The 27,264-nt window shown below is 39.3% G+C and overlaps 1 protein-coding gene across 8 annotated transcripts in view; it reads right to left on the bottom strand.

Annotated features, from left to right (window-relative positions):
- mllt10 (MLLT10 histone lysine methyltransferase DOT1L cofactor) overlaps positions 1-27,264 on the bottom strand; it is a 49,587-nt gene that overhangs the window by 6,463 nt on the left and 15,860 nt on the right. For 6 of the 8 annotated variants that reach the window (XM_086151332.1, XM_086151334.1, XM_086151335.1 and 3 more), the window contains exons 6-14: positions 26,543-26,636; positions 21,847-21,936; positions 16,951-17,049; positions 16,366-16,702; positions 15,268-15,486; positions 14,265-14,732; positions 7,446-7,606; positions 4,154-4,274; positions 994-1,072 (exon numbers count right to left, since the gene is read on the bottom strand). In XM_086151332.1, the coding sequence (XP_086007458.1) occupies positions 994-1,072; positions 4,154-4,274; positions 7,446-7,606; positions 14,265-14,732; positions 15,268-15,486; positions 16,366-16,702; positions 16,951-17,049; positions 21,847-21,936; positions 26,543-26,636 (1,668 nt within the window). The remainder of the gene's footprint in view (positions 1-993; positions 1,073-4,153; positions 4,275-7,445; positions 7,607-14,264; positions 14,733-15,267; positions 15,487-16,365; positions 16,703-16,950; positions 17,050-21,846; positions 21,937-26,542; positions 26,637-27,264) is intronic. The other 2 variants (XM_086151336.1, XM_086151340.1) reach the window with 1 other exon arrangement.

The raw sequence follows: 27,264 nt of genomic DNA, 5'->3' as shown, positions 1-27,264 counted from the left end.
ACAATGTGATTCTATAGCAATACAAACTGAAAATGAGTCTTCTATTTTTATCATTAATGCTATGCTTATATCGAATGAAAACATTTCTTAAACAGACATGATCAAAACTTTGTTCAAAATAATGAAATAAAAATAACAGCTTTTTATAAAAGTACTTTAAATTGCTGATTTTCATATGTCTGATTTATTTTAAATAAGTATATCTATATCTATATATCTCTATATCTATAGAGATATATAGAGATTTAGATTTATTTAGATTCATGATAGAATTTATTATAAATTTTTATATGTATGTATATATATATATATATATATATATATATGTGTGTGTGTGTGTGTGTGTGTGTGTGTGTGTGTGTATATAAAGGATTTATAATCAATGGGTGACTTTTAAGTGGAGACTGAAAAGAGTGCCCGGAACATGTTAAATATGTGTAGCGTTTGTAGAAAAATGGCTACAACTGATGAAAATGTAACCAACCTCATCAAGTGAAATTATCCATCGCACAAAGTGGTAGAAATGACCAAAAATATATTTTTATGATCAATATTCCTGTCTTGAGAGATCCATGAAAACATTCCCAAAAGGAGAAGATGCTGAATATCATCAGACTGTCCTTCCATGTGTGATTAAAACACGGGGGTGAAAAAAATATCCAGCCGCCGCTGAAGGATGGTTACCACCTTCAAAAACACAGGTTATCGTTGGCTGACAGAGCGAGAATTGCCTGCAGGGTATGAAGGAAAGGAAGAGTTGTGCGCATGTGTGCATTTGTGTGTATTTGTGTGCGTGTGCGTGTGGTGAGAGAGAGAGAGAGAGAGAGAGAGAGAGAGAGAGAGAGAGAGGCAGGGAGGGAGAAAAAGGAGACGAGGGGCCAGCAGAGGGAAAAGCAGAGCAGGGGGATGGGTGGGTGGGGGGTGGGGGTCAGTGAGGAATGTAAATGGGGATGGAGGGAGGGGGAGCATCTGTGTCTTTGAGTGTGTGCTCACCGCGGGGTGGTCTTGGGAGAAGCTCTTATGGAGAAGCCCTGTGCACCCACGCTGCCGCTGCCGTCTCCCACCTCCTGGTCTACACACACACACACACACACACACACACACACACACACACACACACACACACACACACACACACACACACACACACACACACACACACCACACACACACACACACACACACACACACACACACACACACACACACACACAGACAGACAGACAGACAGACAGACAGACAGACAGACAGACAGACAGACAGACAGACAGACATCTGATTATCTCAGTGTATGTGCGAATAAAGTCAATGTAAAAACAGCTTTGTATATACTTTTTGAACCATTATTCCCTTAAAAATATGGTCCAAAAACCTGAACAAAAGAGAAAAGGGTAAATCTCTTCTTAATCCTTCTTCCCTGCAACTGCCCATCACAACACACATTTGGCAGGACTGACGATGTGGCAAATCAGCGCTTGATTCTAGCATGATCTTACAATTTCACAAATCCCTCTACCATCCAAAGGTTACATGATTAGGAGTGCCATGGAGGAGGACAGGATTGAAACTGTAAAAGCTGAACAGGAGGAGCCACAGTAGTAGAACTTCTAAACAAAAGAAGAGATAATCAAATGTGATGGAGTATTGTCATTTTAAATTAGTTCCTTCAAAGAGCATTACTGGGCAGCCTGTGCTCATTGTTACTGTGATTTTAAATGTAATTCACTGTGATGGAACATTCTGGACACCAACATCTGGTTACAAGAGCTGCTAACAGTAATACTGCATTACCTTCAACACAGGGGCAAGGCAGTCAGGGAGAGTTGAGGAGAGAGGAGAAATTAACCAGGGCTGCATCTTTATTAAAAAAAATATCCATGTGTCATCACCATATTAGATCTCTTGAAAGGTTTCAAAAAGGGCATATAAAAGGCTGGTGACTTTCAAAGGTTTAAACCTTTTCATTTAAATGGCTCCATCCTATGTGTAAGATATGTCGATGAGGTCTGCATTTTCCCTATCTGGAATCCTGACCCATTATGGTCATGATGCAGAGCAACCGGTCACCTTAATGCCTTTAACATTTTGCTGAGACTATAGTGGTTCACACTTCCAGATTTTTGAATAACATGTCTCCTTCCAGACAACAGACCAAACTTAAAGCAGTCAGCTAAAAGTGGCTCATCATCACTGGTAAAGCAAAGATTCAATTTGTTTGGGTTGTGAAAACACTAAGGGGGGCTGGTGAAAAAAAAAGAAAAAAAGATATCATAACTTTACTTTGCAACAACTGTATTGTGGCATTGTCTTGAAACTTAAAAAACAAGTGCAAATTGTATTCTGGGACCTGTGGTTTCAGTGGGGAACAATGGCTGAGTGACAGTTGAAAACCAAAACAAAGAGGAAAATGTATATTTTCAATTTATGAAGGCATAGTGAGGACATACTACAGTCCTTGTGGAACCTCAAGCCACCAACCACTTAACTCTTCCTTTATATCTTTTACATGCAAGCTTTCATTCAAACTGCTTGTGTGTTTCTCTCTCCTTCACTGCTGCCTCTCTCTCTTTCTCTCTCTCTCCTCTTCCTTCCTTTGGGCCCCTGGCCAGACGCTTCTTTTCATTTTCCTCAGTGAGAGTAATGAATCACACATGCACACTTTTGCATTGAAGCACTCGCCCGAACTCCCCTCTACTTAAGACAGTCAATCCAAGCTTTTACCCCACCAGGTCACCGCTCTGCTCGCTTGCCCAGCTTCTTTTTCAAGTTCTTGCTCCTTCGTAACATTCTCTGTCCTGTACCTCCTCCAAACACTCAAAAGCAAAGAGGAGCAGCTGCCAAAGTAAACAAGCAAGGCTACATGCATACAAACACACCTTGCACTTTTATACTCAAATGACCCTCATCAGATGATTAACAACTTCTGTCTTGTTCAGAAGAAAACACTAGGTGATTGTAACAGCCCTTGTTTACAGGGGTTGCATAATGACCTTCATATGGAACACAATTTCTAAATTACAGAACTGGTTTAATTAATCATCATTCAAGAATGTTCTTGCTCCACAAATTCCAATTACATTAAAACAGTGGGAAATGGCAGCTATTCATTTACAATATATTTGGCCAGAAAAAAACACAAAAATTCATTGCATTAATTCTACAAAAAACAAAATTAGTAAATACTCATATGAGATGTTGTAGCCCTTTACGGGCCCTGTAGCCCTGTAGATTCAAATGGTACAACAAAGAAAACCAAAACATAGAGAACACTGGAGACATTTATTAAAGAAAAATGACATAGGCAATATGTTGCATACATGCGCAACCCCCCCATCACACACGTGCACGTGCGCGCGCGCGCGCGCGCACACACACACACACACACACACACACACACACACACACACACACACACACACACACACACACACACACACACACACACACACACACACACACACACCCTCTGTGGCCCTGTCATTCAGGCTGATTAGTGAGTTGACCTGAGGGTCAGAATGGATCTGGCTCTGATGACTGCTGGCCGGCAGCAGGAACTACCTATCGTCTTCCTCCTCCTCCTCAGTGTCAACCCTCCCCTGCTCTCTGTTGTTTTCCCTTGGCTCACTCTTCCATGTTCAGCCAGATGTCTTGTATCAGGAAGTAACTACTCTGATTAAGAAAGACACCCCTTTCTCCCTCATCAGCTCATCTGCACTGAACAGACAACAAGCCAACATGTTTTTTCCCCATCCATGACTTTGTCTGGTATGGGCCTCCTTCCTCACTCATTCACAAACTACAGTTTGGGATTTGTAGGTTTGAATGCAAGCAAGTGTATGTACAACCATGTGCATAGTGTGTGTTCATTTGATTATGTGTATTCTTGTATGAATGAATGGAGTAATCAAGGCATGACAGTGGTGATGGGTGGGAGGAGTTTGAAAATATCACAAGTGCTGACCCTTGACCATTCTGTGGGACTATGGAGAGGTGACCCATTATGATCTCTCTCTCTCTCATTCTCTCTCTCTCTCTCACACACACACACACACACACACACACACACACACACACACACACACAAACACACACAAACACACACAAACACACACACACACACACACACACACACACACACACACACACACCATACCTGCTGGCAAGGCCTCTGACTGGGCAATGAGTGCTGCTGCCATGGCCGAGTTGGGATTGAGCCTGTTACCAAACATGTGGGAGGGGGCTAGGTTGAAGACTGACCCTGGCAGACCACTCATCTGTGGAGGCATAGACAAAAGGAATCAGATTCACATTGGGTTTTCACTCAGTTCTATACATTCATGTCACGCGAGGTTTCACATAACCCACTGCCTCACATTTTTGTGATTTATTTTAAAGAAAAACAAATAAGACCCTCCAGTACATTATAGTTATTTTGATGATTACTTCAACTTTCAAAAGCATTTTTTTAAACTAACTTTATCTTTGGTTTAGCTCTTGGAGAGCTCTTTGTCCTATTCAGACAAATGTGACAAAAATGTTTAAAAAGAACCACATTAATAAGAAAAATATTTTTGCTCTACACTTGAGGGAAACACACTAGACTTGATGATTTTCATTAATTTTCTTTTCATTAAGTTGTTTTTTTTTGGTTGTACATATTGTTTTCAGATTGAAACAAAAAGTGCACACACTGTTTTTTTAAAATAAGGCAGTCACAGACAAACACATACACGTTTTGTGTCATACACTGTTGAAGTACATAGTCTGAAAATTTTTGAGTCAGTGTTATAGCCAGGTCTTCTGTATGTAATAATTCAGCTTTACAACGAAATAAATAAAAAAGATTACATAGTACGGTACCCTGTGCTTAAAATATACTGCAACACCCTTCCGTCATCATGTAGGATATATTTCTAAACCCAAGTTCATTACTGTGTAACGCACGCTGCACCCCAACACTGCCCCGACAAGGTGACACAGTGTTTCTGATACATTGAGTTTAATCCAATTAAAGCATTTCTCAAATAAGGGCTGCAGAGCTAAGGATAGCAAAGACAGAACAAGAGGAGACTCATGAAGAGAAGGAACAAAATGGCTGACAGGTTTGGTTACTTTAAGACTACAAGGCAAGTGATCCTGCAGAAACTGATCAACGTCACTGGAAGTTCCCTTTAAAAATTTGTTTGGGGGTACCAGAGCCTCTTCTATTTCTCAGCTAGACGAAGTTCCTCGACTGATGTATATTTTATTTCATTTCATTTCATTTATATATGGCTTTCAAACAAAAAGTAACCACTCTGTGTTGAACCAGGCATTTATTTATATCTGATTTAAATGGTCTCAGTCTCTACACTGTATATGAGTGCAGTCAACCAGAAGAAAAATCTTTGAATATAAATGAACCAAAGATGAACAATTGAAAAGTAATTAAACAAACTAAGAAATAAAGCGTTAGTAAAGACAAATTACTTAACCTATGTGTGTTTTGTTGCCTCTAGTCATGCCTATTAATTCAACTGCATGTAGGCTGCAGTCTGGAGAAAAATGTCATTATCTCCTATTATAAATTCATGGGGCCGCGTGTCTAATATAACAAAGTCCAGAAAAAAAATGGAATTTCCCATCCAAGTTGAATGTTGAATCAAAGAGGGGACCTGTAACCTCTGTCCATTTCCCCCTCACTGAAATTGCTTCAGATTTTTTTTTTTACCTCAACCGCCCTTCCTCCTCCTCTTCGCCACTCACTGCCATATTCCCGCCCCATTCCCATCAACATTCATTTTTCATTTACATTCATTTTTCATTCAAAGTCTCTCACAATCCCTGTCTCTGTCCTGGGCTGATAGCCAATCACAGTCGGCCGAAGAGTCTACTAGGCGACTGAAAATAGCAAAGGTTCTCTGTCTCTCACTCACGCACAGCCACGCAAACATTGACACACATTGTTGGCATCCTCGTGCAGTTGTGTTATTACAAGTTGAAGGAAAAAAAATATTTTCCCCCAATAAAAAAATAACAAACATCATCACCACCACACGACTACATCCCAAAAGTTCTTTATGCATGCTACAAACAGGCGTGATATCCTATGCTTCCCTTGGCCTCCCATCCTATATAATGTGCTGCATAGAGTGGAACTTGCTGAGATGAAGGCCTGCAAATTCAAGGCATGAGCACAAGCATGCACAAACACACGGCGCGCGCACACACACACACACACACACACACACACACACACACACACACACACACACACACACACACACACACACACACACACACACACACACACACACACACACACACACACACACACACAACTTCCCCATTCCCCTCCCTCCCTTCATCTACCCCTCTGTCCCTACTGTGGTGCTTGTCAGATGTCATTACATCACAGGACAACAGAGGGAGAAAGAGAAATGGATGAATTGGGACAGAAAGAGGGAAGGTCGAGGGTGAGAGAAAGTGCGTATGTGTGAGAGACAGAGGGAGAAAGAGAGGTGGTAAGTGGACACAGGAGAAAAATGGAGTTGGGTGGACAGGGATGGACAAAGGTCTTTGGGGAGGTTTTGAAAGAAAGGGGACTGAGGTTAGTGATTAAAATGAGTTTTGTTCTGCTCTTTAGGATCCAGGGCAATGATTAGTGTGGGAGGTTCAGGTGATCGAGTTTAACTAACCACTTCTGAATATGAAAACACTAAAACTCTAGCAAAAGCAGTTATGTGCACATTAATGGGGAGCACAGAAGAAAACTTAAGGATTTAAACATGACATTTTATACATTTAATTTTGATTTGACTGAACTGACGCAAGACCTATTAAAAACTCAGATTTTCCAATAAAACCTTAGATTTTCCAAATAAATTGAATATGACTGTGGTTTCCTAAAATATCCTTAAAATGTTGTCCAGGGGCTGCCACATTGCAGTTGCAAATTCACTGTCACCACGAATGTGAATTTCAAAAACAGCTGATTCATAGTTGATCTCTTCTCATAACATTTTACCAATAAAGACGGCTTTTGAGTGCTTGGATTGAATTAGATGCTTCAATCAAATGTTCTGTGATGAAAATATTAAATTAATTTTTTGCACCATGAGTAACCAAGACCCACTGTCCCATCAGCCATATAATACATCACTGAGTAAATAATGCACGCGCGCACGCGCACACATGCACATGCACACACACATATATATTTCACACATAATTAACATGCGGTGGATTGATGTAGCACTGAGAGATTTCCTGCAGAAAGCAATTAATTGGTTTGTTGTGCTTTGTTTTTGCTGTTAATCTGCACTTCAACATAAAGATGCAAGAGATTTGGAGGGACTGTAGTATACAGAGCCAAATGAACAAAGTATTTGTGTGTGTGTATTAAAGAGAAAAAGGTGTATATGTATATACAAGATCTTTTACATGGACTTCTGGTGACAACTTACATGTGAGGCAGCGGTGCTGGTTAGTGGTGCAGTGGCAGTGAAAGGAGACGGGGGTGGCAAGGAAGATGTAGGTTGGTGCTGCTGCGACAACTCAGAGCTTCCTACGCTCACGTTTGCGGATCCGGTCACTGCGGACGAGCCATCGGCATTGGAGAAAACACCTGTGGACAACCAGCAGAGATATGTGATCACCTATTACAACGCAGGACACTTCATATCTGTCTGTGTAAACAATGAGCTGCCTTCTTTTTTGTAAATTAATATTTACATTGATTTTTGTGTCCATAAACATTGCAATTTCTATATTATAGGTATTAACTATATTTTAAATGAACCCAAACACAATGATCATGTCAGTCATCCTGTTCTTTTTTATTCTTCAGCACAGTGCATTTTATATGCGTGTGCACACGGTTTGTGTACACTATCCACATCACACACCTTCTCCACACCTTTGAAAAAATAAAATAAAACCATACAAAAGTTAAATTTTGATTTCTATTTTACCGCCACAAAAGCATTGTGATCATAAGGCGTTCATAAGGTGATCAATTACACACACACACACACACACACACACACACACACACACACACACACACACACACACACACACGAGCTCAAACGGGAGCGAAGATCACTGATACCAAAATCTATTTGATTTTAAATTTGAGAAATGAATTCACTTGAATGAATGAAATTAATGTTTCCTCAGGAAAAAAAATCCACGAACACACAAATGCTTTGTTACATTCAAAAGTTCTTTTATAAAAAGCATTTTCAGCATTTTTTTGAATTTCCCAAATTGTCAACAGAGGAGATTTTAAAAATGAATATAAAATAACGCTATTGGAGTGTCTCATATTTACAAGGATTTAAGAATATGTTTCTCAAACATTTGTCTTGAAGCAGATCTGAAACCACTCAAACAGTTTAAACAGCTGCTTATAACACATAAAATGTGTAGATGCTGCTTGATCCAAGAGAATACAAACTCAGACAAAAGTAACAAAATACAAATATTTAAATAAAAAGAAAACATGCAGATATTTGTATATGTATATTGATTAAAAAATGTGTTGATAAAACTTTTACATTTTTACTGAATCATAATGTACTACTAGATTTCTGTAACTTTTCCGTAATAATCCCCTGCAGGCAAATTTCAACAGCCACTCAAAAACATGGTTCATTCAACATCCACATTGAATCAACTCAATAATTTCCAACCTACAAAATTGTCCTTCAAAATTCAGTGACTTTGCCAAAATTTCTGGCTTTGTTTATAAAATGTTACACGCCTCAAAATTGCCATTTTCAAATTCCAAGACTTCAAGAACCGTATAAACCCATATTGCTCCACTTTCACACACCCATACGCACGCTCCATTCTCTTATCTCTACTCTCTCTTTCCATCTCTCCTCCTTCCTCTCTTCACACACCCCCGCGCTCACCCATTAACTAGGGATAAGCCCTGCCCCAGCCCCCCTTTGACCTCAGCAGAAGAGGGAGGGAGGGCCCCTCAGCCCCACAAAAGCCTGAATGGCTCAGGGCAGCACACATTCACTGGGGGAACAAGAGATCTTTGTGCCAGGATGGGAGGAGGGAGAAGAGGGGGAGTCACAGAGATCCAAACACTACATGAGCCTTCATACTATTTATAACACTGTAATATGCCCCAGAAAAATTGATACCCAAAGCAGGACTCTCTTCACTCAGAGGGCATACGCTCCAGCAAGCCGCTGGATAAGAGGGCAAACCAACAGTTTATTAGTTTAATTTACATCAAGAGTCTAAACATGGATGGATGGTACAAAAAAGAGCCAGACAAAGCAAAACAGCAGTAAACACTATAAACATCAATACCAAGCTCAAATTAACAATTTTTTCTGATCTCTTAGGAGGTGTTGAATGTTAAAAGCCTGTATAATTTTTTCTGTCACACTAATAATATACATTTCACACAAATCCTTATTGTGAAAACATGAGCTCTACATCAGGAGATTTCTGGACAGTAAGTTAAATGCAAAGTACAAGTTGAAAATGAGGAATGTATGTGTGTAAATATGTTTTAAATCATATTAAAATCAAGGCTTTGTCCCTTGTCTGTTGATGAGTTCCTAGACTGACTATGTCAACTGGCAATTGGCCAACTAATGTCGGAAACAATTGTATAATTCATGAAGATAGATAAATGGACATATAGGTTTTTGTGGAAAAGAGAAGTCTCACTAGGAAAATAAAACCCAAGGAACAAAGGCATGTTCACACACAGCTCTAACACACAAGCCTGAGCTTGTAAAACTAAGAAAGCATCTGTGTGATCAATAATGTTTTGCCCCTGAAGCACAGCTGCTGCATCAGCCAGCCTTCCCTCTTCCTTTTCCCTCTCTGTCCGACACACCTGTATGTTTCGAAATATCCATCCGATTGGCACAAGTTGCTTATCTTGGAACTATGAAATCTATGTTGTCTATTAATGTAGTAATGTAGTACACAATCTAAAAAACAAATATGTGGCTTTTTAATCCATTATTTAAGAGAGGAGTATGAGTTTTGAATCTGACAAAAACTGCCGCAAATGGTTCCGTCGTAGTTCATAAATGTAATTTACAACACAGGATAGGTCAGGCAAAATGTGAGACATTTGTTCCAGAAACAGATGAATATTAACATGGCAGCTTGAACAGCACAGAAGCATAGCAGGCAGTGGTTATAGTGCTTGGAAGAATTGATAGGAATTGTTGTAAATTCTACTTATAACATTTTAATTTAGTAGAGAATATGTTAAATTGAGAAATACATACTTTTGAATATCACATTCTAATGTGCATTAACTGCTTTTGTGCAGATTTAAAATTTTTGCCCCCAATTTTCTTTTGCTGTGTTAACAACATTCAGTAGATACAAAGTGCTTGGTATTCTTCAGCTTCAATAAATAGTTTCTCTTCTCAAGGTGATTTCATTAAAACTATATGAAGCGCAGTGCACAGCTCTCACTCTTGTTTAATGCACAGGAGAGAGGGAAAATCCAATGTGGGGAGAAAAAAATTTGAGTTTAAATATACAATTTCAGAGACCAGTCAATAAAATGTAAAGATGTTTTTTGATACAATATTGTATTTTATATTGGCAAAAGACAATGTGTTTTGTCCCCCCAAAAAACAACAAATGGGCATCATACTGCATAAAAAAATCAATTATATACTGCCTTTCCCTCATTATCACAACATTAAAATTACAAAAGTGGGCGGCCAAAAATGAAATAATTTCTGCCCTACTGATGAAAAACAGTTACATTTTCACTTTAAATGAGGACAATATTAAAACAAATATATTAATGGCAATAATCAGTTGTTTACTTTCTTAATCTCACATATGCTTTAATAAATGTATGGACATTGTCGCCCTCCCTCAACAAACAAACTGTTCTACTAGCTTGCCAGTCCCATCAGTGATCCCATGGCCATAAAACATTAACCTAACCAAAATCTAACCCCCTGCCTCTTCCCACCCACCAGCACATATCTATCAAGCTAACAATCTATCCATCAGCGCAGTGAAGTCAGCAGGCAGGGTGGGGGGGCGAGATAAACAGCAAGATCCTCCCCATTACTGCCCTGCATTAACCCCCAGCTAAATATTTACAGTAGGCTGAAGAACACATGATTGTCTCTGTCTCTGTCTCTCTCACACACACACACACACACACACACACACACACACACACACACACACACACACACACACACACACACACACACACACACACACATCTGCTCTTGTACCTTCATTCACCTCTTTTTAGTTAAAGAAGGCTTTTGGGAAAATCAGCAACAACCGAATAAGCCTCGAACAAAGAGTATCCAGAGAGCTGGCCCACCAACAAGTAAATATAAAACAACTTCTACACTTCTACTCCTAGCTCACACTGGTAACGTGATGGATAACAATGTTTAAGTTCTTTCCATTTTATAATTTGTGTTGGAATTTAGGTAACTCTATCATATGTAATATGGAAACTATGTCAAAACTAAAGGCAGATAAACTTTAGGTAGATGGATAAAGCTCATGGAAGCCAGACAAAAATAGGCATCACCAAAAAATATTATATTCTCATCATGCAACACATTCAACAAATGTTTTCATCGGGAACAATGGCATTCAGGCTCGGACTAATTATTTTCATTGATGTAACGCCCCTGAAATTCTCTCTGTCTTTTAAGTGAATTAAAAAATAATCTCAAAATACTAATAACAATTTTGGTTGCTTTGACATCAAATGCCTTGTTTTATCCAAAGAGCTGCTTCATAGGACAAAGAGAGAAGAGACAACAAATTCTGAAAGCTTCTATGTGTTCAAAATTATGCTGGGGAAAAAAGGCTCACTGAGCCATTCTTTCTAAAATGATGTAGTATGTCTGGCAACAAACAAATATTTTAAAAAAATATTAAGAGGATAAAAGTCAGTCAGCAAATACAGGGATGCACCCTAATAAAATACAAGAAATACTAAAGTTGGTAATTGTTAATCACCCAGACTGAGTGGCAATCATGAGAACAAAACCTTTGTGGGAAAATATAAACAAAAATATGTGACTAGTATGTCAAAGGATGAACCTTCTTGACCAGCTGTGGAGAGAGGCCTGAATCCATATTCATATCATGTCTCATTTGCATTGGATTTCAAAGAAGAAAAACCTCCCCATGTTTTTAAGATGAATATCCTCTTACTTGCAAGAAAAATTAACCATCAACAGGTGAGGCAACAGTTATGGAATGAGCAGAAAGCAGGTAAGGGAGAGCAGATGTAGGTAGAAACAAAAGGGCAGTAATTCTGGGGTAATGGGGGATGTGAGGGTGTGAGGGTTGTATTGAACCATTTCCACCAGCAGAGGGGAACTCCAAAGCATAAAGACAGTTGCCAAGCAACTGAACACCATGAGGGGAAAGAAACGGACCAATTCCACGTGTGTGAGCAAATAAAGCACAGACCCTCAATTTGACACACACACACACACACACACACACACACACACACACACACACGAGCACACACACACGCACACACACACACACACTCACTCACACACACACAGCCAATTACAAAGGTGCATAAAATCATTTTTGTTTCAGCCATTTGAGTAAGTTCTGGTATATTTTTGGTCAATGGTAAGAAAAAGCCATTTATTTTTGTTTCTTAATGTTTCTCTATGAATTAACGTAAATCTCCAGAAGCCAGGACCTTCATTTGAAAATGTGAAATATGCTGCAATAACGAGTGAATGATAACACATGTATACTTTCACTTATTACAAAGAAACTGTGGCTGAAACGAAGCAGGGCACAAATGTTGACCTTGGACTAAATCATTCCTATAATTACTATGTCAGAATAATACTTTTAGAGTTTCTAGGTACTAATCCCAGAGGGGAAAAGTAGGACTGGGTAACAAACTGACAGTTTTATGAAACACACCACCCTGCTTGGGTTCAACAATGGCTCATCATTCACAACCCATTCTAGATCCTTGAGGAGTAAATGTGGCCAACGTGAGTGAGCCATTAAGCATGCAGAACATTTTGCCAAGCCTAAATAATGTGTGTTGTTGTCGAACAAATGTGACATCACATGAGGAAGCACAACTTATTACACGAATAAAAAAAAAAAAAATTGTTGGATGAATATGTATTGCATAAATTCCGTGTGAGTTATTTATCTAATCATTAATCCACTGTATATAATACTTAATCTCCACATGGGGTACCAGTGGTGTTGGAGCCAATCCTAAGTGTTATGGTTTACCCTGTAGGTCTCTAGCCACACTACCATTTGTAACAATGGACATAATTGAAATAAATTTATTTTCAGAATAGATGTTCAAATTAGATCTACTGAGGTACCTCTCATGGGGTGCACTCTTATTTATGGTAGTGATGTAATAAGATGATAAAGTATTTCTTTTGATACTCTAAGCACACTTTGGCAATAGTCACTGTGTTCATTTGCACAATGGAGTGTAACAACTAAATTATTGATACAGGGCACATACTGGCATTAGCCCCAAAAAATTAAGTCATGTGGTTTTGCTCTGGAGACTACAGAGGAATGGTGCAGATGCCTGCTTTATTTATTTTAACATTACTGTAAGATGGGCTGTGACTTAAACTGGGACTCCCAAATGATGTTAAATGGAAAAAGACCAAAGTGTTGGAACAGTTGGAATGGACAACTTAAGTTGAACCACATTGTGGTTCAACTTTCTATAAGGTAATACTCAGGGGACTATGTAAAATTGCAGAGAAGCTTAATAAAAATGAAATAAAATTTTTAATAAATAAACTTTGAATAAACTTTTTAAGGTGAGCCTTTAATTTGATATTGAAATATGTTTCAGTAACCAGTTGAGTTAAGGAACTGGTTGGGAACATTTTTTTTAAGTTGCCCAGCCCACTTCATATAGAAGAGGGAGTGTGTGCATGGGGGCAGAGGGCAGCTGCAGGTTAAGGTTCCCTTGCCCAAGGCAGTTCAGCGGTACTACTTCACTCCCACAGTCCACATTTTTTCTTGCTCGTTCAACGGAAACAACTAGTGACCTTTCTGCCATGACCGCCTTTGCTTAGTATCAATGTATTTGCGCCAGTTTTACACTGGTAAGTTAGGAGATCATTTTGCAATTGCTACAGACCCATCAAGTCGATTGAGACAATATTTATTTCTGTGAGACCTCCAATATCTAACCCCAATACTACACCGGGCTGAATGTTTAATTCCGAAAAAGTTTCTGTTTATGTACATTATGTGTGTTTTTGGCTTACCTGGCCCAGTGGTTGTAGTGCCAGTGCAGCTTTGCAGACTTCCATTCCTGAGAAGCGAGGGAGACTTTTGAATCCCGCCGCTGACACCTATGACCCCTAGTCCCCTCTCTCCACCTCCCATTCCTAGTCCACTGCTGGAGACTAAGCCCTGCCGGCCAGAGAGGGTTGAGGATGACGAGGAGGAAGGGGAAGCAGCAGAGGAGGTGTTGCATGTTGAGGACGAAGGGAGAGTAAGGGAGGGGACCGTCTCTGACGGCTTCACATCCGTGGTGAAGCAAGGTCCAAAGCGGTTTCGCCAGTTTCCTTTCTTTTTCTTCTTCACTCCATCTTCCCCTCCTCCTGTAGCTGTTCCTACAATCCCAGAGCCTGAGCTGGAAGGCTGAGACCGTTTGTAGCCAGCAGATCCACCGAGGCATGTTGTCTCACTGGATGCAAGACTATGGGAATTCTCATAGAGCTTCCCACCCACTGTAACAGTAACAGAGGGGCAATGAATATTCAAGTAGAAAAAATATTTTGTCAATGAACATCTCCTACATCATTGTACTGTCTTTGCCAACTACATTGTAGAGGTATTTTAACCAGAAGGGCAAGTCTTTGAAAGGAAAATTCAGCTATTAAAATGTTCTTTCCTCTATAGTGCTTTTTATCTATCTGGTTTGTTTTGATGTTTGGTAAATATCTGAAATGTCTCTAAGAAAAATGAGCAGAAACTGAATACTATGAAACAACAGGCAGGAGGAAAATTGTGATTTAGCTGTGAACTGCAACTTGAGGGTAGACCCGCCACTGACATTTTATGAATAGTAAAATAAGGTATTATGGTATTATGAAAGATTATGATTTGATTAAAAATGGGCTGATGACATGTACAAAGTACCTCACTTATTAATTTGAGAAAAAAATTACAAAAAATGTGAATCCCTTTTTTAAAATGCAGGTGGAACACATGTGCGCAAAACTATCTGAATCAATGTAAACTTCATATGACTAAATATATCACCTGCAGAAGCTGTAGTGGCTGATACAAGAGAACCAAACAGGTTTGTTGTCCCCTCTGAAACTCCACCCTCTGAGCTTGGCTTCACGAGGCAGCTGCTGAAAGATGGTGGGGAGGAGAAGGTAGTCCCACCCCCAGGACGCAAGGACGTGTCTGAGAAACTTAGAAAATCTGAGGACGAAGGGGCAGAGGGCACCTTGCTGGCACTCGTCAGCAGGAGCCCTGGGAAAATTGGGCAAAGGAAAGACAAGACCGGAGGTGAGGATAAAATGAACATAGAGATAAGGAAGCAAAGGAGCATGGAACAGTGTCCAAAGACATCCATCACTATGAAAGAAGAAGAAAATGCAACATTTAATTAGTTTTATCACTATCCATCCGCTCTACAATCAGTCCTCCCTCATCCTACAGTGCTCCCCTTGTGAAACAGGAACTGTGTTGATACCACAAGTAAATACACTTGCCTTGCTTCAGCTCACACACACACACACACACACACACACACACACACACACACACACACACACACACACACACACACACACACACACACACACACACACACACACACACACACACACACACACACACACACACACACACACACACACACACACACACACACCTGATGATTGTTTCAAGGTTCTCACTGTCAAAAACACAGGACTTTAGTTTTAGCACCAGTTCCTTTGAGGTCCTGACCTCCCCATGTTTCTTTCTGTATGTTTGTGTGTTGTTCTTTTCCCAAACAGGGCCCCCGATTACAAGAGCCAGAGGCAGGTCAAGAGAAAACACTGTTATCAAGGCCACACACAGAAGTGGGGCCTGGACAAAATCCATTGACACAACGCACACACACAAACATACACATGTACACACAAACACACACATGCTCAAACATTAAAATCATGAATCACAGAGTTGTTTGGGTTTTAATAACATTTTAGTCATGCCAATTATGCTGTGTGTGCTGTTTTTTTGGTGGGTGGGCAGAAATATAACAGCAGATGATTTGTCACTGAGTGTCCATTTTTCTAGATGCAGGGTGAATTCCCAGTTGTGTTAAAATTAACATACAGAACCATTTAGCCATCAATTCACCTTGGTGGAAAGGCCCAGTGGAGGAAGAGGCAGATGTAGAAGAGGTCGCCATGGTGACCACAGCAGAGGGGAGGGGTTTCCCTGAGGACGTGAGAGCCTTGCGACCACCCCTCTGTCCCACCGCATGACTTCCACCACTGTTCTTCTTGTTCTTCACCTCAGATGCTGCCTTTCCAGCATCAACAGCTAAACTGTCCTTGGCACTGCTACCAGAGAGAGCGGATGAAACTTCTTGAAAGTTGGCATTGGTGAAACGGCCGCTGTTGTCATCCAATCTCTTTTGGGAAGATGTAGGCAGAGAGGTGACCCCTCCTCCTGGGTTGCTACTATTGTAAGTCTGGAGAAGTGAGATGAAGAGATACGGGTATTTAAAAAAAGGAAGGGCCGGAACCATGATGTGAAAGAAAAAAAGGAAGCACAGTCCCCCCATTGAGAGCAAAAAGAAGAGTGGACAACAGGATGTGTGACACAAAGGATAAAACAGTAAAGAAAGGTGACAACAAGTCAGCCAACCTTTTAATCCTTAAATGCTTTGGTCACACCACATTAAAAAAGGAAATATAAATCATTGGCAAGTGTCTTCACCTTCTCTGGAACCATGATGTTTGGAATAACGAGGGAGGGCGACATGTCCATGGAGTTCTTCTTGTGTTTTGGTTTGTGTCTGTCTCGTTCCTTGTGTTTCTGAGTGTAGAGAATAAAAAAAAAGAAGGCAAAATACATGAGTGAACTGTTGAGGAATTATGATATGGTAAAAGAAACTTGCAGAGCACCTAAAAAGTCATATACCCTGTATTTTCATTTAGAAATGCATGAGAGCCGAATACAGGACTACAGATGGAAATTAGCTATGAGCTAAAATCTGGTACAAACATCTCTGCCTCTGTGCTTAATGTAATTGTACACTGTCCTAATAAACTTCTAAACAAACAAACAAACAGTCCAACTTAATGTGGAAAACTAAGTACTTGGGTCAAGCCAATAATCAAATAGATATCATAAATACACCATAACAAGGCAACTGTTAAAGTGTGAGTGAGTGAGTGAGTGAGTGAGTGAGTGAGTGAGTGAGTGAGTGAGTGAGTGAGTGAGTGAGTGAGTGGCGAGCATTGCATTTCAAAGGTTCTGTGTGAGATGAAAGCTTCACAAACACAAAGACAGTGATGGAAGAGAGATGAGGAAAGGGGCAAGAAGCGACCGGAACACTGCAGTTAAGAGCCATGTTTCTAAGAGCTTTGTGCCGAAAACACAAGGTCTCATTGTTTCTCTCCCATCATAGTCTCCTTCTTGGACTGTTGCAGCTCAATTTACACCCTCTCGAACATGCAAGCTGCCAATCTCCTCTCACACCCATGAGGTGGTGACTGGGTGCCGGCGCATTTACACCTCAAATGAACACCCCGAATCGTGACACCACTTTGCACATATGTGTAGCCAGACAGGTGCACATACACAGACGATTACATGAGAGCACAGGCACACACACATTGAAAATATGCATTGATCCTAAGAGACAACATGTGACTCAACATGCTTGTGATACTCAAGTGTCATGACAACTCTCCAACGTCAAAAACCACTGCATCCCCTCAATTTTCTCCTCAGGGTTTTGTTGAGAAATCATCGTATGAAGCCTGGTGACAGTTTAGCCAGACTTCCTCTATGAGTGGCAGTTAACAGACATCACCAGCAAGTCCAGTAGATAGCAGCCTTGCAAAATACAAGGTGGCTTCCACAAATGCTGGCACACAAGAGAAAACCTGCCTGTGTCTATTTGAGGAGGTAACAAGGAATTATGGCAGCAACTGGTTAACTATTCATGCTTACAAAAGCAGGTAATTTCATCAGTTATCTTTGAAGTAGCTAGAATTATTGTTTCTGTTCGGAGACATACAAATGAATGTGCAGAACACATGACAACCACATTTGTGGTTGCAAGTCAATCTTACCTTTTAAGCAATGCTAAAGAAAGATTTCGCTTCATTGGCCATTTGTTTGCAGGTCTAGACTGAAATCTTAATGTTTCAGTGAAATGATTAAACAAAATCTAGTAGCTCTTTCAGCTGCTGCTACACTGGCAACAATTTTTAAAATAAATAAATAAATCTCTGCTCAAAAAGGGGCCCAGCTAGACAATGATTTTTCATGAAATACTCAAAAGGCAAACTAAGAATACCGATTTTCTTACAAGGCAAATTTTAAATACTAAAGACCAAAGGAAACTGCAGAGAGGAAGACAGAGACAAATAGGTAAATTCTTTGGAATTCCCTTGATTTTTTTCATTAACATTCCAGAGGTAGGTGTTGATGGACAAAGGCTGAGCTGAGAGGGTCGGATAACACTCACACATACACACAGAGAGGGACCCAAACCGCTGGGCGTGGGAAACATAACACTCACACAATATACCCCTGACACACCCTTATCAATCAGGTCAATTGATTATACAGGCGGAGACAAAGCCTTTTAGTGTGGCCTTTCCCCTTTTTCGCCTGTTGCTGACCATTTGCATCTCGGTCATTTGACATGTCCAAGTGTTCTTAGAAACTTTGTGGTGGAAAATATGAGTGGTGGTGGAAGACGTGGCCCAAATCGATTTATCAACAAATCCCAAACAATAAGGGGCATAACAATTGGCTGACATCCACTATCTATCTGGAGAAGATTTCAGAAGTCTCCATTCCTGTGAGGCAGTTGTTTAAAAGCATTCTTGAAAAAGGTTTTGGACTCAGGTTGCTGGTTGTCTTAATAACTAACTTATTGGAATGTACCAAAAAAATAACCACTGCACTAACAACAATTGGTTAGATAAGCATGGTTAGATAGATGTTTGACGACTTGTTTGGCTCAATGGTTGATAATAAATTATCTTGCCAGTTCACAAATGTATTATTGAAGGTATTTCAGTCATTGAGATTTATTTGTTAGTGATAAACAAATAATCTAATGAATTAGAGGCTAAATGAAAGCTACAGTCAACTATGTGATCTGTGTTGAGGAGGATAGCGAAATATTGTTTTCTAAATTTCATTTGTGACTTCTTTCTCACTAACATTTTTTAAGTCAGCACAATGGTACAGGGAGCAAGAGACGACGGGTGCAGACAGATAGCAGGGTAAAGGAGGAGGAAAATGGGAAGAAATGGACAACAGGAAGTAAGGGGGAAAATAATCTGTTCTGGCCTGGCAGGAATTCCCCTGTGCAACCAGCTATTGTGTATGTGGAGATGTGAGTTTCCTGCAGGCCTTTTCTAAGTGCCTGATGTGGAGAGTCTTTTAGCCCCTGCTGTAGTTTAACTGCAGGGTCTAGCATGAGGTTGGCATAGATCAGAGCCTCCAAACCAAATAATAAATACATGAGTGTGCACATGCGCAAGCACAAACAACCTCTTACTCATACTGCACAGACACATACGTCCCAGTGTAATTGAATATTCAGGGCTGCTCTGTTACTATTAGTGGGTGGGAAGCTCTATGAAAATCCCCATAAGCACATAAAGAACAGTAACATAGAAGTTGTTCACTGACAAATGATCTAAACTGTCCTCTTGGTACACATGCAAATACCCCAAATCAAATGGGCTAAGCTGTCAGCATAAAGTGAGGTTTCAGAACATATTGTATGCAACAAAAGCTAAACACATAATCAGTTGAAAATGAGCAATTATTGCTTTTATAATTAATGGAATAAAAGTGTTGACAAAATTAAAAGATTCCATTTGATTTTGTGGGATGATTCGGATACAGGTTTTGCAGTGTATGGCGGAAAAGGGTGTTTCACTTGGCATCGGATGGTGACGATTATCAAAGACCAACCAAGACAAAAGACCACACATTCACTCTGATACAAACAGGGAAACTTTCTCCATTTCAGTTTCAATTCTCTATTACCTATGTTCCTAACATGTCCTCCAACTTTTCCTCTGCAGTTTTTTCCTGTTCAACATCTTTATCCAATACACTCGCACTCATTTGACCCTACATTCAAACTTAAAGATCAGAAGAAGCACATGTCAAACAAAAGCTGAGAAAAACACACCCTTTCTTACCTTTTGACCAATATTAACGGTGTTGGAATTCACTACCACCAGTGCAGAACATCCTTACCTGGTATTGCAAGTAAAATGGTCCCACCGAAAAGCTTTGTTTTATGTGATTCTAAAAAATATCCCTAAAAGATATATTCCCGAACCATCACACACAAAACCACTGTTTTCATCCTTGCATGTTTTATCAACAAGAATCCTTGACTTCAACACTCAAGATTCTGTTTGTAAGCTGTACAGAAGGTGCAGTATTTAATAACCAAGATATGCAACTTAATGCATATTACTTCACAACAACAAATGTGAAGTTCCTGTGCACTTTTTAGTGAAAGCTTCAACAGGGAGTGATGGTGGCTGCATCTTCACAGAAATTTCCGAAAAAGACACACAGTTGGGTAGTTTGATGGCAAGAATCAATGGGTGAACAGAACATGATAAACTCTCTGGAATTGCTGAACTGTAAAAGGACAGAGTGGTATTTACTTTGCACCCCGCTCAAACAATGATGAATGTCTATAACATTCAGAGTTTCATTTAATGCTTGCATAGTATCAAGCAAAAGAAATGCTCAGAAGTAATGTATCACTTTTGAGAAACACTTTAAAACTAACAACAGTCTTGAGAGCAAATTTAGGTGAAGCACTAACCTCTACTGAGAATAACATGGCATACAGGGATTAAAAAAATAAAAGGGGGAGAGATGACTCGATGCCTCCCATAAATTCAAATTTTACGCAGCCTGTGATTACATGTTCTACTAACATGCATGACTGATTAACTCACACTAATGTAGCACTCATCAAAGGCTTTGATCCCTGGTGGGTAGAGGTGGGCTGCAGTCATATTAGCTAAAAGTATATTCAAATCAAATGCTACTGGGTCTATACAGAACAAGAAAATTTTGGCATTCACTTGAGATCACAGTTAAGTGCCTCACTCTCTTCTTATGTTAATGTTAAGAATATACCAATTTTCATCATAACTGAAATAATTTAACATCTGATTCTAAAAATTATGTAAAAGAAATAAGATCAAGAAATACACAAGAACTGCAGTTATCTGACAGACCTTCTACGGAAGGTTCTTCGTGAGGAATAATTTTCTTTCAGTCTTGACAATAACATGCAACACATATGATATTTACACAGCATTTACTAAATGAGCAAGGTTTGAGGTTTATGAGCTTCTGCTTGGCATATCTGAAGATATAAAGCATGGTACTTCGATGTAAACAGCACTGTCCTGTTATAGTGTACATAAAACCACTGATAAATTCATAGAAAAAGTAGAGGAAAATGTATTTTAATGAATGGGGTGATATTGCATTTGACTGTCCATGGACAGTGAGTGCATGTAAAAGTGACATCATATTTGTGGTGGAACCACAGTCATAGGTGGGAGGCAGAGAGGGGGTAAGGTCTGAGGACTTTCTTACCTTCTTGTCCTTGTCTGGGGGTCTATCCATACATTGAGAGGAAGAGTCACTTAAGCTTTGAGACCTACTACCACGGCCCCTGCTCCTTCGCTAAAAGGTAAAGAGGAACTCCAAGTTACTGGATGAAGTCCAAAGAAATGTGTCTAAAAGTAGACCAAAAAATCCTATATCGTGTAACAAAAAGTAAATCAAACTTAATACAACTAAAATAAGAGGACTGAACTCAAAGACAACTCAAAGTGTAATAACAGTCACAAGACATTGTATCAAGCAGTGGTAACAAGAGCTGTGGTCATTGGTATAAGTTTGGGGATGCTTTCTAAGCACAAAAATATTTGGTGGTAGCAAGTATAAAACAGAACTGTACAAAAGCGTTTTCAAAATACCAGAGCTATTAGGTGAACATAAGTGTGGTCTTACCATAATTCTTCAACAAAAAATATAAATAGGAAGGAAAGGCAAAAGTCCTTTTCTAGAATACAAGGCCAAGATACATCTGGCAATGATACTGCTATTAAAAGAGAACATTTGTATTATAAGCAGCTGAAACGGCTACCCCAGCCATGCGGGGAGGTGCTGCAGGCCCAGCATCCAATTTTGTGTCTCAAGCGTCACTCATTCTCCATTTATGTCCATGAATAAGTTTCAAATGCTTTCACTTCCAATGTACTACCCATTTAACTGTTACATTGTCAACGATGTTCAGCAATACATTACCTGAGGCAATGTCAGAAGATTCTGGTTCTGTCTCTCACTCACTCACACAAAGTGACAACAGAGAACCTGATTAGGCCAGGGCCTATGTACCAACACAAGGGCGGGGAATTAATTTGCCAAGTATTACAGAAAAGAGGACTGTATTCTACTTCTTCCGGATTTGTTTGGACTATCTACCACACTCCCATCTGAATGGCTGATGGTGCTGGCCCAGTTTGCCTATATCCATGAGCATTTAGAAACCAAGCACAAATACAACTGATGTCAATGGACCAAGGTCAATGTGCACCACCATAATTAATATGAGCATAAATGAGCCTATAGCAAGTCTGTATGGGGCACAAATCATTTTAAAATATAATTTAAAGGTTTAAAAATAAAGAACAAATGTGAAAATTTAGGTCACTAATGAGTAACAGTTTACTTCGTTCTGTTTCACTAGGCCAATAAACAGAATTAAAGTAAGAGCAAACCAGATGTATGTAAGAGTTACCATCTTGAACACACAGTCCCTTATTTTAAGAAATTCAAAAGCAAAAAGTCAAGAATATGTTTAAAGGTCATAGCCTATAGTCTGGAACCCATGCTCACTTTGAGGGGGGATGGAATATCGAGTCCCATCTTTTGATGCTTGAGCCCCCCCCCCCTTTTTTTTTCCTGACAGGAGACACCTTAAGCTGTTGTCGGTTTGTGGTCTTATATTCTACACTTCTGTACATAAAAACAGAAAAGCATACTCTGTTGGGTTGTCATCATCACATGACTGACACCAACATTGATGAGGATTGCTTTTTTTAGTATGTTTTGTTTGATTATCCATCAGCTTAATGCAACTGTTTTCATGCAAGTGGGGAAGTCCGGCCCTGTTCATTCTAGAATTTGTCTTACTGCTTTTAGCATGATTTAGTATGAATTTCCACTGGTAGCCATGCATGTTCATGTGTTGATTTTATTCCATCATCAGGATGGAGGAAAATCAAGATTCTGTCTATCCAAAGACACTTTATCAACTTTGATTATTTTTGTCGAAGTCTAGTCTAACATCCCCGTTTTTTTGCCCATTTTGATATATGATAATATTTTCTAAATAAAGGATAAACATCTGTTACTAACAATCATGAATACCTATCAACTTTGATACTCCTTTCTCCTCCATCATTACCTATAATGAACAGAGGTTCTGGGAGGGGGGGTTCTTTATCAAGGAAAGACGTGACACACATCAATAGATAGATAGATGCCTAAAATGATAGAATGTATTTATCCAAGGGTGAAAGTAATTAATGACTGTGACATCCATATATAGAGAGAGAACATTTTGGTCCAAAACCAGTTCAATGCAGGTTAATTTAGCTGGTTTCAAATTCTTGTATTAACATTTTAAACACATTTTAGCACAAATCAATCTGATAATTTAAATTGATCTGAAAAATACTGGAAGTGCTAGTCGCATCTAGCTTGAAATCTCCATTGAAAGTTCTGCAGCTGTGAACTGCACACAAGAATGATGGAGATGTTGGAACAAGTTGAAAAAGATGATCTGCTCTAATGATTTGGCACATAATACCTGATGTGCTTATGGAAAAGATTTCTGCGGCTTTAAGGGGCCCTGCCAACAGACTTCTTTAACACTTTATCTGGCTTGTAACATCTTCTGTCATGGTGATACTGATGCGCAGATTAACTCTGGCCATGAATGAAGGCATACATTTATCTAACCTTACTTAACTATACAGTTACTGACAAGTAGCAAAGCCCTTTCACATTTTACAGTAAAACTGACTTTCAAGCAACCCGTTGCGCTTTAGAACACATTTTTTCATGACATTACAGTCATTCAGCAAACGCTTTTATCCAAAGCGACTTACAAAAATTGCAATTCAATAACCGAAGATCCAAAGAACCAGTAGTCGTTATTCAGAAGTCACCACTCTACCAAATAGCCATCTCAAAACCATATATATACATACATTCATTTCTTTCTCCTTTTCTTAATTTTACTTGTCATCACTTGCAGGTAAACCTTTGAGACATGGACATCCTGAAAAGTTTGAATCTGGATCTCTATTTTGTCATGAGGTGCCTTTAGAATTAAACAAAACAAATGCCCAAAACCTACTTTATCACCACAAGCTTTTTGTAAATGTGTTGACAATTTCCATTCTTCACAGTGAAAGAAATCTCTGCTATTACAGTCATACTAGTTTCAATTGAATAAAAAATGTATTTGCTGCTTAAGACCAGTTTTTGTGTAGGATATATAAACATTATACAAAAGCTTAGTCTGTGACTATCAAAGACGAATTACAGTTCCAAGTGTCAATGTGCAAGAGATACTCCAGGATAGGAAGTCAAGCTTAAGGTCCACAAGGTCCACTGAGAAATCAGGAGAAAATTATTCATATATCAGTTAAATAGCTTCCAAAAGAAAAATCACAGTCGTCTAGACCAAACAAGGACAATCTAAGTTTAAAATTAGATTTGGTCTCTAACTGAGTCCAGTCAAATGCCCTGTGCTGTTAACATGCCGTGAACATCCATCAAGTGTCATTTTATGAAACCCAGTCCACTAACAACATTGCTCTCTCCATCATTGATTCCCTCTCATACATTCCTGTCATCCATACAATTCTGGCTTAATGACATTATAACCCCAGGATCCAAAGCCATTCATACACAATCAATATAACAGCATGAGTCTTTCCATCACATTTGTTAACATAGCAAAATGTCATTGTTGTTTATTGACCCTTTGAGCCTGTCCTCTCTGACCATCCCAACCCAGTTCAAGAACTCGTCATACTTCACTTTTTTTGAACTGGCATCCATCCCCTTATTAAGGATATTTGTGTACACCCACAAATTAAAGGGTTACTCTAACAAGTAGACACCGATTCTAAAACACAACTGGACGTCACCTTTCTAATTCTTCTTCAGTGAATTTGTGTGAGAGAGAAACTTTTTGTATCCATGTCAAATTAATTCTTGAATCACGTAAACTGATAGGGAATTCTTATAAAACTACAAAGTTTGCTATCACTACAAAGGTCATCTGAGTATATCAGACTGGTGTAGTTTATAATAAAACTATGTTGGATTCAAACAATGTGGCCTTGATGATGATCTATTCTGAACATGGAGCTTCAATAATTTCCCAACCTCGGATCATTACAGTATTTTCAGTCATTATTCTTCTATTGCATCTGTCTATCCCAGGGGAAAGACCCCTTCCAATGTGTTTTTGGGGGGTTAAAATTGTTTCTTGGGCTGTTTTTTCTTATAACTGAAGAATCTAAGGGCAGATGCTGATGTAACTTGAAAAGGCTGTAAGCCCCTGGAGGAATACTCATTTTGTGATTTGGGCAACAAAAATCAACTCACATGATTTTAGCCACTATGACAGCTCTAAACCAAACATCCTCGAATAGGTCCATTGGAGCCTTAAATCACTGAGTGACATCAAGGAATGTAAAATAAACAAAGGATCATTAAGTTCAGTCTAGTGCTTTCTATTTAGCAGTGAAAGACAGTAGAGGATCCCATCAAGCCACCCCCATCCACGTCCAGCAGTGGCCCAATCAGAATTTATGATAGGTACATGGAGAAACAAACAGGCTATTATTGTTGCTAAAAAGGATCCAGTGTGGAGAAGAACCTGGATGGGTAGAAAGATGATGGAGTAAAGATGAGAAGTGGTTCCCGAATGGATGGATTGATGAACTGAAAGAGGAAGCAGGTGGGAGAAGAAGATGTAGGAAGAGAGGGCAAGGGTCAAAAAAAAAGGAAGTCCATGGAAGAAGAGAGGGGCCTGAGAGGGAAATAGCATAGATAAAGGATTGAGGGTGGAAAAAGACAGAGTGAAGAATGAGAACCAGAGGGCCTCGCACAGAGACTAAAGGATTATGAAAAGGTAGAATGTGAATGATTAGGTCTCAGGGAGGGAAAACTGAAGGAAAAAAATGCATGAGGACACACTTACCAATTTGCTGTGGTGGTATTTGCAATATCCACAGTACTTGACATTGTCTGCATCTGATCCTTGCTCCTCACACAGCAATCCTGCAAACTGGGCGCTGTAGTAGAAATTGTGCACAAGAAATTAAAAAAGTGTTTAAAAACAAAATACTGTGCTAAATGAGAGGGCCTGAAATTTCAATCACAGTATTATTTGATCACAGAGTATATCATTTGTTTTTGAATTTATAATATTTATAAATGATACACAGTAATTTTAGGACATATATTGAGAGCCATTTCACATAGTTTGAGCGCAATTTTGCAGGAGCTCCCAAGTAATTCATTTTTCATTAGCAGTTTTGTGAAAACCGGTTTTAAAACCAGAACATGATTAAAATAGGCAAATCAAATGGACCGGTGTGTTTTAGTTTTATCTATGTACACAAAACTAAAATTTCCTCTCAAGTAGCTAACCGATAGCTCCAAATAATAACGCATTATCAATTTAAGAAATGGTCACCTAATCTGTTGTTTGTAGGTTTCAGGCTGAAGACAGCCTGTATCACAGGCAAGACATATTTTGTTGCAAGTCTGATTTTGTGTATGACTGCATGCAAATCACAAAGTGTGGCAGTGGGACTGATTGAGTCAGCATCTCGTTCTTCAGTAAATCAATGTGTAAGAGGCCCTGTGGGTTTTGACAAGATGATCCCACGAAAGTCTTTAATATTTAAATGGTGATAC

The sequence above is a fragment of the Fistularia commersonii genome, chromosome 8 (genome assembly GCF_037954325.1).
Source record: "Fistularia commersonii isolate RoL2024-O1a breed Wild chromosome 8, RoL_Fcom_v1.0, whole genome shotgun sequence".
Lineage (NCBI taxonomy): Eukaryota > Metazoa > Chordata > Actinopteri > Syngnathiformes > Fistulariidae > Fistularia > Fistularia commersonii.
Note: the sequence above shows the minus strand (reverse complement) of the source record. Positions and strands in the feature narration are given on the sequence as shown.